The sequence below is a fragment of the Sceloporus occidentalis genome, unplaced genomic scaffold, assembly GCF_023333645.1.
Source record: "Sceloporus occidentalis isolate IW3139 unplaced genomic scaffold, rSceOcc1.0.p SCAF_180, whole genome shotgun sequence".
NCBI lineage: Eukaryota > Metazoa > Chordata > Lepidosauria > Squamata > Phrynosomatidae > Sceloporus > Sceloporus occidentalis.
Window position 1 is genome coordinate 100,338 of NW_028317160.1, and position 13,396 is coordinate 113,733.

The window sequence follows — 13,396 nt, forward strand, 5'->3', positions numbered from 1 at the left end:
TTGATCACCCATTTACTTCATTAGGTTTTACTTGGCGATATCATCTCAAGGTTTGGGTTAAATCATAGACTTTCCCTAAAAGTATAGACAACAAGAAGGGATTATTTTTATTGCACAAAACAAACAGCAAACCTGCAGTCCATTAACGTTTGAATCCTGAGATGAGCCAATCGGAAAACAAAAAAGCACACTTTACGTTAAATACATTATATATATATATCTGTCTGGGAACGTGTAATGGAGCATACGATCTGCTGCTCTGAATTTCCTTATAACGGGGCACTCACCAGGAGCCCGTCCAGCATTGCTTCACCCGCTCTTTAGGGGCAATAACACCCGTCTTCTAATCACACAGATAAAAGGGAATACATGTTAACCGCCCCCCCCCCCCCCGCTTACGGACGATGCCTAAATTTATAGCCATCCCTATGTAACTAAAATTCATAGAAGCCAACATCTCATCTGAGATCCTTTAAAGCAACATATTAACCATAAATCAATCAATTTGGAAAAAACTTTTTTATTGGAAAATCCATTCATGTCCCCTTTCCAGACGTTCTTTCCGTAGATTTTGTTGGCTATCGTTGGTCGCGTCACTTGAGTTGAAGTTGGTCCGATGGACGTGCCTTCTCAGGTCAGAACAGAAATCTGTAAGCCAGGGTTCTATAGAATTGGGTATTCTTTAAAAAACAAAAAGTACAACAAGGATAAAGAACCCTCTTCTCGAGACGAACACCATCTCAGACAGTAAACGCTCCTTCCGATGTGGATGCAGGTCGGTTCATAGATCTTCTTTCTTCTTTAAAATGATTTCTCGCACTATAGCTGCCACTTCTTGTCTGATGCTTTCGAAGGGTTCGTCGCGTCTCCAGAACTTAACTACTTGGCCTTGTGGGTTAACCAGGTATTTCCAAAAGTTCCACCTCGGCTCTTTTTTTGTTGAATCTAAAAATGCACAAATAATTTGTCGTGTATTTCAAAAACCACAAAACCAAAGCAAAAACACATCTGTAGTAACATCTCCACATTTGGCGGCAGATGGAGACCGTTGAGGTCTGCTATACATCATGTCTTCTGTCCCATGCATGTGTAAACGCCCTCACTATATTACCCCTACCACTTCTGCTGGAAGGCTGTACCTATATATCTATATATTGTGTTAACAATTTTTAAATGGCCACACAATATAACCTGATCAAACCCAAGCTCCAGCGATGCCAGAAAAAAAAAAAATGGACGTAGCTTCTTATTTTCACCAAAAAGGACTTTTTCTAGCCTTTGCAAATATTGTTGCACAACACTCTATTGTACATCGCTGCGGAATATGTTGGCGCTATATAAAACAATAAATAATAATGTCTGCCTAGTTTGCATATGTTACAAAAACCTTTTGGTACACACATAACGCGTTTTTTGTGCATAGGATTTTTTTTGCACTTCTCTTGGGGCATGACCCCTGCATTTGCAAAGTATGCGGTGAACATGCGCAAACATGCATTGCTGTTATGCAGTAATCGTGTTAGGATGAGGTCCGCGGATGGGGGGGGTTTGGCAAATTCCTGCTGTCTGTAACCAGTACACTGAAAGTGTCGGCTGACCTGTTACATTTATATGCAGTTACAGTAAGGTGAATTGATTAAGATCATAAGGGGGGATTATTTACTTTATTACATCATTTAGATTCATTACATCATTTCCAAGTGTTAGCTAGTAGTTGGAGCATCTTTTTTTGCAATGCCAACTCAGTTTCCACAAGCGCTACTAACCAGCTACTAACCAGCTACTAACCAGAGTATCTGAAGTGTTACTCATTTATTATTTATTTATTATTGCCATAATATTATATATATGATACAGAATATAATAGCTTTGGCCGTAATACAAGAAGATCTCTTACCAACAAGAAATCTGAACGCGGGCTCCGCTTCAGAACCTAGAATCTTGATCTTGCTGAATATGGGGAAGGTGACTCCGTGGTTCCCTTTAGCGAACGTTAGAATTTCCTGATTTTGGCCGGGTTCAGAATCTCCGAACTGATTGCAGGGGAAGGCCAGGACGCTGAAATGGGACGGGCCAAACTCTCTGTGTAATTCCTGCAGAGCTTTGTAGTTTGCATCTGTGGACTGGCAGGAGCTAGCCACGTTTACAACGAGAGACGCCTGCAAGGCACAAAAACAGAAAAAAAAACACTCAATGGCAAGATCCTTTTTTTCCGCCCCAAATGCAATAACTGTTGGAAAAACAATATCCCTTTGTAACTAAAAATGTCCTTTCACACAAGCCGACACTTTGTATTCTGTAAATCTGCAGGCTACGATATGTTGATTTTGCATTGTGTGCGTAATAATATCCATTAACCCCTGGAGAGCCAAAATGATCAGCGTGTAAGGACCTTTTAATGGCGATTCAATATCCTGGCACTTAAAGGGTTAACCACAAAATCAAAGGACCTTCCTTTTCAATACGAAAGGGTCACGACTAAAGTTTACGAATAGCGTTAATAAGAGCGGAGTTTGCAGTAATTACTGATCATACATGTATGTATAAACCCGCAGTACAGGGCTGTGGAATATGTCAGTGCTATAGAAGTAAGCGATGATACAAATCAATGTATGGATTGTTATATACATGGCTACCGATTTATTGTATATATGGTATATATTTGGGACAAGCAGCCAGCGCTGCGGAATATGATGGCGCTATATAAAACAGTAAATAACAATAATGAATAATCATACTAATAATCTAGATTATCACCCATTATACCCAGGAGACATTTACTTACTTTTCCTCTGTATTTCCCCAAAGAAACGGTTCTCCCCGTGGCATCCTTCACTTCGTAAGAGTAAAAATCTTTTACTTTTGGCTTAAAAAACTTCAGCTGGGCGACGCAGAGAATGGCTGTGCAGAAGACCATAGAAAAGAAAACGATAAAGACTTTAGCTTTGGGAGAAGAACTTTTTAAGGGGAATGGAGGCAGAGTCTCCATGTTGGAGGTTTTGGAAGGAGGTTTCAGCAGGTCCCTGGAATGTGAGTCGGGAGGAGCTGAGAATTTGTAACTGGAAACCAGACGAACGCTCGGGGCTGCCCAGGGCCTGAGAGGAGAATAGGAAGAGTCTTGATTGTAGTTTGCTTCTAGGGACAGAGTCATAAAATACAATAGGCACGCAGACAGACGGTGAAATAATATCCCCCCCCGACTCTACAACCTTGTTTGGATGGCATTTTCAAACATTGTTCAAGAGCTTGCAATCTGCAGACAGGACTGTCGATCAGGCGTGCGGAGAACCTGGAGAAAGTAATACAGCAATAAATGCCAAGTTATCAGGAGAATCCCAAACTTCTGGAAAACTGTCATCTTTGGCTGGGTTTTTAACGCTTGTTGGTAAAAGTCGTGCCATTAGACTGTGCCGTGACACTTGCGCGACTACCGGGAATATTGTAGCGTCCATGCATAATGTTCTTGAGGTGTGCACATTTTATGTTTCATTGTCAAGGTTGTAAGCTCTCCGTACCCTTTTATTTTTTTATAATATTATTAATATTAATAATGAATAATAATGTTATTTTAAGCAATTTTTTTGAGCAATGGTATGATTTTATTGTAATATAGTAATAGCTATTTCTTGTAATATTGCATCAGCCAATGCGCCATAGAGATGGCTGGCTGATGAGATCATTTCTGGAGTTTTTGAGTGATGGGCTTTCAGAAAAAAAAAAGAAAACTGATTAAAAAATATAATTTTGTATTATTCCTCCTGGCAAATTTTGAAAACAGCATTCTAGGTAATGAGAGACCAGTGGTGGTAATTCTCGCTTACACAGTAACAGTATATGTGGATAATTCAGCTACGTCCAAATCTTTTTGTTAAAAGTAGAGTTAAAAAGATATATCATTTCTGAGCACTACCTTAATAGTAGTAAAAGTTCTGTGCATATTTTATACATCGCTATAAACATAGTTTAATAAGCGGCTCAGTAGACATACGCTGCAATATATGAGTTCCTTATCAACTCACTGACCACAGTAACCACACAGGTAGAAATCCCCAAACGCACATCCGGCTGCTTGGCACATTTATATACCACGTTAGATTGCATTACATTTATTTATAGAGAGCCAGCAGATTCTGTAGCACAACAAGCAACACTGCTTGTGGAACACATTGGCATCTTTGTCCCTAGACAATGTGTACCATCTTTGCCCCAAACAGCTTGTCTGTTTGCCCAAACAGCTTGCATGTGCCATCTTTGCCCCAAATAACTTGTCTGTTTTGCCCAAACAGCTTGCATGTGCCACCTTTGTCCCCAAAGAGCTTGTCGAGTCCCCCAAGTGTGCATTTCTTGTCCCTAAGCACCTTTTCAGTGCCCCAAGGAGCTTTCCTGTGCCATGTTGCGGCTGCTGCTTGCAGACTGATTCAGCATGCAGAAAGTGGATGTGATGTCACTTCCAGGAAGAGAGTTTGAGAGATCACCTGATCCAATGATCTCGACACTCTTGGTACTGCTAGCTGCGGTATTACCTAGAGTCTGGGGGCCACGTCCCAGTTGTGACCATGATTGTTACACTCCTGATACCATTTTTATACATTACTATTTAATTTGGACCCTTATTTACCTAGATGAGTAATAAACGAAATAAATAATAAATTAGTTGTGAACAAGGCCAGATTTAATTTCACTGCATTAGCTATTCATTATAAAGGGCCAACTTCTCCTGCACAAAGAATAACAATTAATCTAGTGATACGAAATGTTTCATCTGAACTCAACTCAGGTCATAGATTAACTCAATGCAAATAATACTAATACAAGTATAGCATCCTCTCAACAAATACTAAGTTCCCAACCTTTATCAGACAACTTCTATGTAGTGGTGGACTTGAAAAGAGTAGGCGGTGGGTTGATGTCATTAACATTTTGTAAGCCAGCTGCTCCTTAATTGAAATTATTTAAAATATTATTTTTAACGTTATCGTAATGTGAGTTTACATGTTTTTCATTAGACTCCAGACATAGGAAGGATATCATATTCAAGGTTCAAAAACAGCATTATGAGAAGGCGTGAAAATCGGATTCCTGTTGCAAGTAGCCCAATCTCCACTAGGTGGCAGCACAATCATGCACAAGATCTGGAATGTGCATCACCCATTAAGACTCACAAAGGCTCATCTTCTCACTATGATGACAGCGTCTGGAGCCCAGAGAAGAAGGTCCTATTTCCATGTAAGTACATTCCAGTGTAACAGAGACCAATTAAGTGGGCTGTTACTTTATATGCTAAAGCTTTCAGCAGTACCAAATGTATTTAATATAGTTAATATATATAATATATTAATATTTTAGAACGTTTCCACAACACGATATATGAATATATTTCAGATTTCACAGAAACTACCACTTTACGCAGTCCTGACCTTAAATCACCCAGAAGAGAAGAGTCAGCTGCTCAGAACCTTAAACAAAAACCTGTAAGAAAATCACAGAACACAAAGAAATTCCTACTCCACCAGGTATGCGTAAATGTAAAATTACACAAAATAAAGAAAATATTGGAACTGTAGTCTGAAGCTGTAATTTTTTTTTCTTTTCTAGCATGCCATAATGCTTGCTAGGTAGGCACAGTGCTCTCAGCCCTAAATCTTACATTAATATCTCTGGAAAAATACTTTGTAAATAACATTTATTTTTTTAATATGCCGATATAAAATATATCACACAAAAGTACAAATCCTAGCCACATAACTAGCTAGAGACAGATTTCAGCATCAAAGGATCCACTTGTTTACAGAGAAGCCATTGCAAAGCTCATTGGACTTCAACAACATCAATGTATAATTCATTGTAAGCTGCTTCTGTATCCCCAAATTCAGCTGGATCCCAGGGGCCAAAGCAATGCCAAAGCACCATAGCTAAAAGTGAATTTCCAGAGCAATCCATCTTCAGACTGTGACTAAAGTCGAGTTTATTCCATCTAGTTCAGTAACCAAACCAGTTTAGTAAACAAACCAAATAGACCCCCAGGAGGATTAAGAATAATGCAGGTATGGAAATCCACAACATGATGGGACACTATGGATGCCCCCTCCAAAACATGGTTGACATGATCAGGGTGTAGTGCTTTATTTGAACAATCCAAATAATTGCTTTTATACAGAGATTCCTGGGAGCTTTGGAGGAACCAAAATACGGCTCCAATAACCGCCAGGACAGCAGTATACAGATTTGTAAACAGGAAGCCTGTAAATGGGGAGGTAAGTGTTATGATGCCCCCAACTCTCTTTGTTCATCTTTCCTCCAATAATAGACAGCGACAAGTTTCTTTGATGATGGTTCAGTAAACATATTATAGGCACCAATGCTTTCCGCAAACCTTGTGAGGAACGCTGGTGTCCAGCTGGTGTACTTTCCACAACAGCTTTAAATGTTCTTTAGCACCCAACTACCATTATGTGGATTTCAGTGTCCATTCTTATAAAAATGTGGGCAGTTGTACTATAAGCAGGGAATGCTTTTTGAGTAGATATAGAAAAATAGGCCATTCATCAACTGTGTTGAATGAAACATGCGCTAGCAGTGATGTCAGTCTGAAAAGTGTTCATCTCTGGTAAAAATCTCTCACCACTGAAACCAAAAGTGACTTAACTCGGAGCAAGATTAGGGCAGAGAAAAGCACCTGGTGAGTGTAGGAATGAGCATCACACAGCAACGTATGATCTTCAATCTGCTTATACATGCGCTTATACAAAGCTTATGCATGATATTACCGTTTACCTCATGTTTATTTATTTTCTGTACTGTAAAACTATTGAGACACAATTGCAAGTTCAGCTTTTATAATTTTATGTTAAGGTTGCCATCAAGCCAAGAAGAAGAAGATACTTTCTCCTAAAGAAGCTACACCATGTTCTTATGACAGCTTGCAGCCAGAAGTTAAACTGCACCTTACGGGTCTGCATAATGATTATTGTAAGTTTTTGGTTCGGAAATTAACTTAATTCATTATGAATTTGACAATTCATTCTGGGGGGTTTCTCCAGGTTGTAAGGAGGGAGCAGGGGGCTTCTCACTGGGGGAAAGGAGACAGTATGAAGCTCTGTAAATGATGAAGCACTCAAAATGGCAACACATGCATATTCATAAAATACATTTTGAGTAAGTATATATCAAAGCATGTTTTATTAACAATATTCATTGTTTCCATTTAAAAGTCTGATCAACCTATGTTAGACAGATAGTGTGTATGCAAGTGTTCTTCCATACTAGAACCAGTGACCATTCCACACTAATATTAGACCCTCCTATTAATTCTACAATTGCAAGAACTGAAAGAATTACACTAATTAAACCAATTCTAAGAGTATCTATACATTTATTTACAGATTTAAACCTGCTGGATTGGAATTCTGAGAATCTTGTGGCTATTGGGTTAAGATCAGTGGTGCATATCTGGAGTGGCGAAAGCAACTCTGTAACACAGACAATACGTTTGCCTTCCTCATCCACTTACATTTCATCTGTATCATGGATAGACTGCGGGGCCTGTCTGGCAGTTGGTACAAGCAATGGAGAGGTTCAGGTACATTTTAAAACATTTGGTTAAAAAATATGATTAATGATTAAAATGCTCTACTACTTGTCATCAAGCAAGGAAAATGCAGGCCACACTCACTATACTTAGCTTTGGGTACATGTTTAGGTGTAATCACCAAGGTTACCATAACTAGAGTGCCATTCCCAGCTAGGTATCATAGGATCTGAAGACCTTCTGCTTAACAGCTATCCCTGGTCCCAACAATTAAGAAATTCTGTATTTTTTACATTTTCAGCCATTGCTTTTCTGGAAACTGCTATAAATATAATTAATATAATCAGAAGATGTGGCGCATGTACATAGGGAGAGAAAACAATTTTTTTTAATCTTTTGTTCACATTTGAAATTGAGCACATATATCACATGTTTAGAAATATTCTTTATTGATAAATATAATCAAGAAAGCATTACTAAGCATATTTAGAATCTCATGAAACTCATAATAATCTTTCCTTACAAAATCGATTATTAAAATTATATATTGGACTCTTTCTTTAACTATACATTCTATAACCTATTGAAAAAAAAACTGTAAAATTATCTGACCAGTTATTGTTTTTTTTATATAACATCAGAATAGCCCTGTCCTATTAATTAACATAATCCTAACAATGGGAAGCCATTGTGCTTAAATACAAAGTTACTAAACTATTTTTTGTGGAGGCACATATATACCGTATTTGCTCGATTATAAGACGACCCTGATTATAAGACGACCCCCCAAATCTTAATATTAATTTAGGAAAAAAGAAAAAGCCTGAATATAAGACGACCCTATAGGAAAAAAGTTTTACCAGTAAATGTTAATTCATTTAAACTATTTTTTTAATAAAAGCTATGATTGAGAAAAATATTTTGGTTTTATTTCCTTCTATTTTCCAACCTGCCCCCCAGTTATGCACATCTGCCCCAGAAATGCCTTATACCCCCTATATGCCACTGTGCCCCATGATATGCCTTTTAACCCTATATGCCACTGTGCCCCATGATATGCCTTTTAACCCTATATGCCACTCTGGCACTTAGAGGGTTAAAAGGCATATTATGGGGAAGAGTGGCATATAGGGAGGTTTAAGGCATTTCAGGAGGCAGAGTGGCGTATAGAGGGTTAAAAAGGCATTTCTGGAGGCAGAGTGGCGTTAAGGGGGTTAAAAGGCATTTCACAGAGCACCCTGCCTCCAGAAATGCCTTATGCCCCCCATTTAACACTCCCCCCCCGCCCCACTTACCGGTACTTTTGAGTCTCCTGTCATGTAGCTGGGGCAGCGTGTAGACTCACGCTGCAGCCGGAAGGAGGCGTGGCTAGCAGCGGGGGTTGTCTGCGTGCATCGCGCAGACATTCCCCGGCTGTCAGAGATCAGAGTTCCCCGTGCCGCTGCCCCAGCTGCACACCGGGAACTCTGAAGTACCGGTAAGTGGGGCGGGGGGGGGGGGTTTAGACAGGAGGAGTTTAGACAGGAGTCTTAGTCGTCTCATAGTCAGACTTTGAGGTCTGATTATAAGACGACCCCGATTATAAGACGAGGGGTATTTTTCAGAGCATTTGCTCTGAAAAAAACCTCGTCTTATAATCGAGCAAATACGTATATATATATATATATATATATATATATATATATATATACCGTATTGGCTCGGATATAGGCCGCCCCCGTATATAGGCCGCACCCTAAAAGTTTGCTGCTTTTTTAAAGAAAAAGTTTTTTTCTTTAAAAAAGCACCAAAAAAACATGCTGCCACTCTGTCTCCCCCTCCGAGATATGCTGCCACTCTGTCTCCCCCTCCGAGATATGCTGCCACTGTCCCCCCCCCGAGATATGCTGCCACTGTCCTCCTCCTCCTCCCCCCCTCTCAGCGGATGTGCCGGCACCGGAAGTTGTATACGCGTATTGTGTAGATGTCCCCCGCTGGTCCCGCAAGACACCTGGTAAGTCTTGGGGGCAGAGGTAAAACCCATCGTGCGGACGGTCACCGGCTGCGGCGATGCGGGTAAACAACCTCCGCAGCCGGTGACCGTCCGCACAATGCGCTTAGACAACCTCCCGTGCCGGAACCCACCCCTGTGGAAAGTGCTGGCAGGGGAGGCTGTCTGAGCGTATCGGGGAGTAGGATGCAGGTCCCCTGCACCGCTGAGGGGGATCTGTATCCTAACCCCGCTGCCTGCCCGGGCGTCCGGCGCTAGACCCCGAATATAGGCCGCACCCCCACTTTAAACACTTAAACTGGGGGAAAAAAGTGCGGCCTATATTCGAGCCAATACGGTATATATATATATATATATATATATATATGTTTTAATCAACTTAAACCATTAAAGGAAAAATATCATGTTATGTTTAAAATATGTGACTTTTAGCTACATATTTTGGGCTAAAAACAGGGACAATCTGGTCACCCTACTGTAAAATGAATTCCAGCATTAGGTGCAAGCCTCAGCAGAAGAGGCTGTAGCTCCTCTGCAGGATGGTAAATTCATTGAGCACTCCCACTAGTGGCTCTCAAGGGCTATTGCATGCTACCTCTTCATTTTGCACTTGGTAAATTTAAGAGTTACTGAAAAGAGCCCTGGGAAATATATGATGCTAAGATAATACTTGATCAACCACCTACCAATTAATCAGTATTTTTTTTTTTTTTTTAAGCTGTGGGACATTGAGACGCAAAAGAGACTCAGGAACATGCTTGGCCATATGTCAGTAGTTGGAGCACTGAGCTGGAATCAACACATTCTTAGCAGGTGAGAAGAAGTGGCACAACTATATCACAACATAGAGCTGACGATGGTTAGGTATAGTAAGACAAATATGTCAAAGAACTAACTATATACAAGTGTGTAAAACAGGGCAAAGTCATTACTCATTTGAGTTTGTAGACAACATTGCAATCTCATTTACTGAATTGCAAACCACAGGCAAGAAGACAAGACACCATTACCAGATAATATAGAATATCACATTCACGTTATGGAAAATTCAAGTAAAAAATGATGATATGGTGGTATGGTTAGACACAGCTAAAATAAAAAAAACAAAAAAAAAACCAATAAAATAAATCAAGAAGGAGAGATAGGCTTTGTTGCCAAATAAAGCTGTAGCTTTATAAATGCATGAGATTTATAATACTCACAGATCACTGATGTTTATGTTATTAATAAAATACCTTTTTCTCTTTCAATTAAGTGGTTCTCGACTTGGACATATACATCATCATGATGTACGAATGGCACAGCACCATGTTGGGACTGTAACTCACAAGCAAAGCATTTGTAGTCTAAAATGGTCCCCATCTGGAAAAAATTTAGCTAGTGGTTCAAGTGATGGCCAACTGAATATCTGGCCCAATGATCCAGGAACCACAAGGCTTAACGCACCATTACAGAACATGGGGCACACAACAGCTGTCAAGGTGAGACGGCCCGCACTTGGTATTGCAACTCAACTGCATATATTTAAACCTTTCTATTGAGAGTAAGCATGTGCTATATGAATATATAGCATGAATTTGTGGTAGTCACAAATAGATCCTTTGCTGTTGATAATGCTATAGATGAATGATGCCTGAAACAGAATTCATTCTATAAAAAGTATTAACTAAATGCAAAGCACAGGATTCAGAATACATCATAAAAACAATAGCTGCTAGTGAGTTATTGACTTATAACCTTCATACAGGTGGCTCTGACGTGCCATGAACCTCTTTATGGTTGTATAGGGTCTGGTAGAACATGTTTAAGCAAGGTTCTGGAATGTGAAGCCATTAAAAATCTTGAAGAAGTTACATGTTTCAGTAGCATTTGGCTAGTTGATGTAAAAAATAGCACAAGAAATTGATTTAATGGCCAATTGTTCATGCTACAGAAAAAGGCAACATTATTTCAGGAAGACCCCCATCAACTTGGATATTTGGAGACAATGTTATTGACACCGGAACAGTGCATCTAACAAATGAGTAATCAGACCAGAGATAATAAAGTGTACCTTGTGTTAGAATTCTACAGAGATCAATAACCTGGAACATTCTGTTAGTTTCAGTTGTGACAGCTTTAGATTGAGTTCTTTTACATATAATTGTTCCTTAAAAATGTCCAGAATACCATGCATGTAGCTCTACATCTTACATGTCACGTGTAACATTTAACATTTTTGCATTTAAATAACTATTAGAATTATAAATACAAAGTGCATCTTGCACAAATAGCGATTTGGGGAAAAGTTTGTGTGCATTTAGTTTAAGATTAAAATGGAATATGATTTCAGAGACAATTCCTCATATTCTGTTCTCAGAATGAAAGTTAAAATACTTTCTATATGGGTCCAATAAGTATGAAAATAAAATACAACATACATAGGTACCTCTACATTTTGGCCTTTAACTGCATCTTTAACTATGTAACCACTATCATTAGTGTTCAAATGAATATGGTTGTATTAACCTATTGCAGTAATTGACTAATGTCCAACACCTTTTGATTCATCGTCAGGCAATGAGCTGGTGTCCTTGGCTGTCGGAGATAATTGGCGTAGGAGGAGGTATGACAGATGGACATATACGTATCTGGGACATAAGCACTGGGAAAAATATCCACTCGGCAAACACAAACTCACAGGTAAATAATGCAGTGTTCTAGAAATACCAGTCCATGACAATGAAGTAAGGTGTCTAAAGAGTATTTGAAGCCTGTCTCTTACACAATATTTAAATGGTGTGGGTACTTTAAACAAGTGAGAGGGATATCACGGCTTGTCTGAGATGCTGGGTTCTTCTCATGGACACAGTGATGCAATCCAGCAGCTAATGTAGAGTTCTCAGGTGGGAAGGGGCATCCAAAAGCCCTGCAACTTTACTGAATTACTTTTTACAAATGTATTTCTGGTAACCGGTGTATCAGTTCCAACACAGAAAACCAAGTGATGCATATTATTCCAAGTAGTTTACTCTGTCTTTTTGTGTAATGTTTATTCAAGAGAAATTCATTCTTTCCTTTCCAGATTTGCTCCATCCTCTGGTTGCCTGAGACAAAAGAACTGGTGACTGGCCATGGACCCCACAAAAATCAAATGACTATATGGAAATATCCATGTTTCTCAAAAGTAACTGACTTTTATGGTAAGTAAAACAATATAATATCTCACATGTAGAACAGTAAGAGAATATTTCATCTTGTATATTTTGTATGGTCTCTCTGTTTGTCTTTTGCAACACTATTGGTATCTTTAGTCATTACAATTCCGGGTATCTGGGATTGTCAGTTGGTGCCAGAAGCAAAATCAGTATGTAATAAAATATTGTGCGTTCGCAGGCCACAGAGGCAGAGTCCTTCACCTTGCGTTAGGTCCAGACCAGAAGAAGATTTTTTCTGCAGCAGCAAATGGGACATCTTACATATGGAAATACCAGTGAATGAAATTCAAGAGATTCATTGGAAGATGCAAGCATAAGCTTCCCGTTTGGCCACATAAGAACATGCCCTGTGGGAGATTTCAGTGCGTCTTAGAGATGCAACATCTATTGTTTTAGCTACTTGCTGTGATGAATAGCACTAAACTTTGCCATTCTGTATTTTGAAAATATAACTGAATGAAGATTTAAGCTCATTCCAAGAATCCCATAAAGGTTTCAGTATCAGATTGTAAGCTTGCGAGCCGGGCTCTCTCCACCTAATGTATCGGTTTGTCTCAGTCGGTCAATTCTCGTCTTGTCATACCCCTTGAATATCTGTATTGTATTAAGCGCTGTGTAAATTGTTGGCGCTATATAAATAAAAGATAATAATAATAATATTTTTTTTAAATTATATCAGCC

General features: G+C 39.2%; 2 protein-coding genes across 4 annotated transcripts; one reads left to right on the forward strand and one right to left on the reverse strand.

Moving 5' to 3' along the window:
• Positions 1 to 781: 781 nt before the first annotated feature.
• LOC149278786 (putative glutathione peroxidase 8-B) lies at positions 782 to 2,989 on the reverse strand. Of its 3 annotated transcripts, none has more exons than XM_089501738.1 (3): positions 2,939 to 2,989; positions 1,898 to 2,033; positions 782 to 945 (listed from the first exon to the last, which is right to left on the reverse strand). In XM_089501738.1, exons 1-3 carry the CDS (start codon positions 2,987 to 2,989, stop codon positions 782 to 784), a joined length of 351 nt encoding a protein of 116 aa, XP_089357864.1. The 3 variants fall into 3 exon arrangements, with proteins under 3 accessions (XP_089357864.1, XP_089357863.1, XP_089357862.1); XM_089501737.1 differs by having other exon boundaries at positions 1,898 to 2,159; XM_089501736.1 differs by having other exon boundaries at positions 1,898 to 2,159; positions 2,786 to 2,989.
• A 1,434-nt stretch (positions 2,990 to 4,423) lies between these two features.
• On the forward strand, positions 4,424 to 12,994 carry LOC149278787 (cell division cycle protein 20 homolog B-like). The gene is made up of 11 exons (XM_089501719.1): positions 4,424 to 4,516; positions 5,007 to 5,226; positions 5,383 to 5,513; positions 6,158 to 6,254; positions 6,853 to 6,969; positions 7,383 to 7,579; positions 10,237 to 10,331; positions 10,774 to 10,999; positions 12,075 to 12,200; positions 12,583 to 12,700; positions 12,894 to 12,994. Exons 1-11 carry the CDS (start codon positions 4,424 to 4,426, stop codon positions 12,992 to 12,994), a joined length of 1,521 nt encoding a protein of 506 aa, XP_089357845.1.
• Positions 12,995 to 13,396: the final 402 nt, after the last annotated feature.

Excerpts from the sequence above, each read along its gene's own strand:
- LOC149278786 (XM_089501736.1), bottom strand. The coding sequence starts at position 2,989 with ATGGAGACTCTGCCTCCATTCCCCTTAAAAAGTTCTTCTCCCAAAGCT. Across the intron at positions 2,160-2,785 it reads TGGGGAAATACAGAGGAAAA|GCGTCTCTCGTTGTAAACGT; the intron begins GTAAGTAAATGT and ends TGTGCCTTGCAG. Across the intron at positions 946-1,897 it reads CGCGTTCAGATTTCTTGTTG|ATTCAACAAAAAAAGAGCCG; the intron begins GTAAGAGATCTT and ends GTGCATTTTTAG.
- LOC149278787 (XM_089501719.1), top strand. The coding sequence starts at position 4,424 with ATGCAGAAAGTGGATGTGATGTCACTTCCAGGAAGAGAGTTTGAGAGA. Across the intron at positions 6,255-6,852 it reads GGAAGCCTGTAAATGGGGAG|GTTGCCATCAAGCCAAGAAG; the intron begins GTAAGTGTTATG and ends TTTTATGTTAAG. Across the intron at positions 12,201-12,582 it reads CGGCAAACACAAACTCACAG|ATTTGCTCCATCCTCTGGTT; the intron begins GTAAATAATGCA and ends TTTCCTTTCCAG.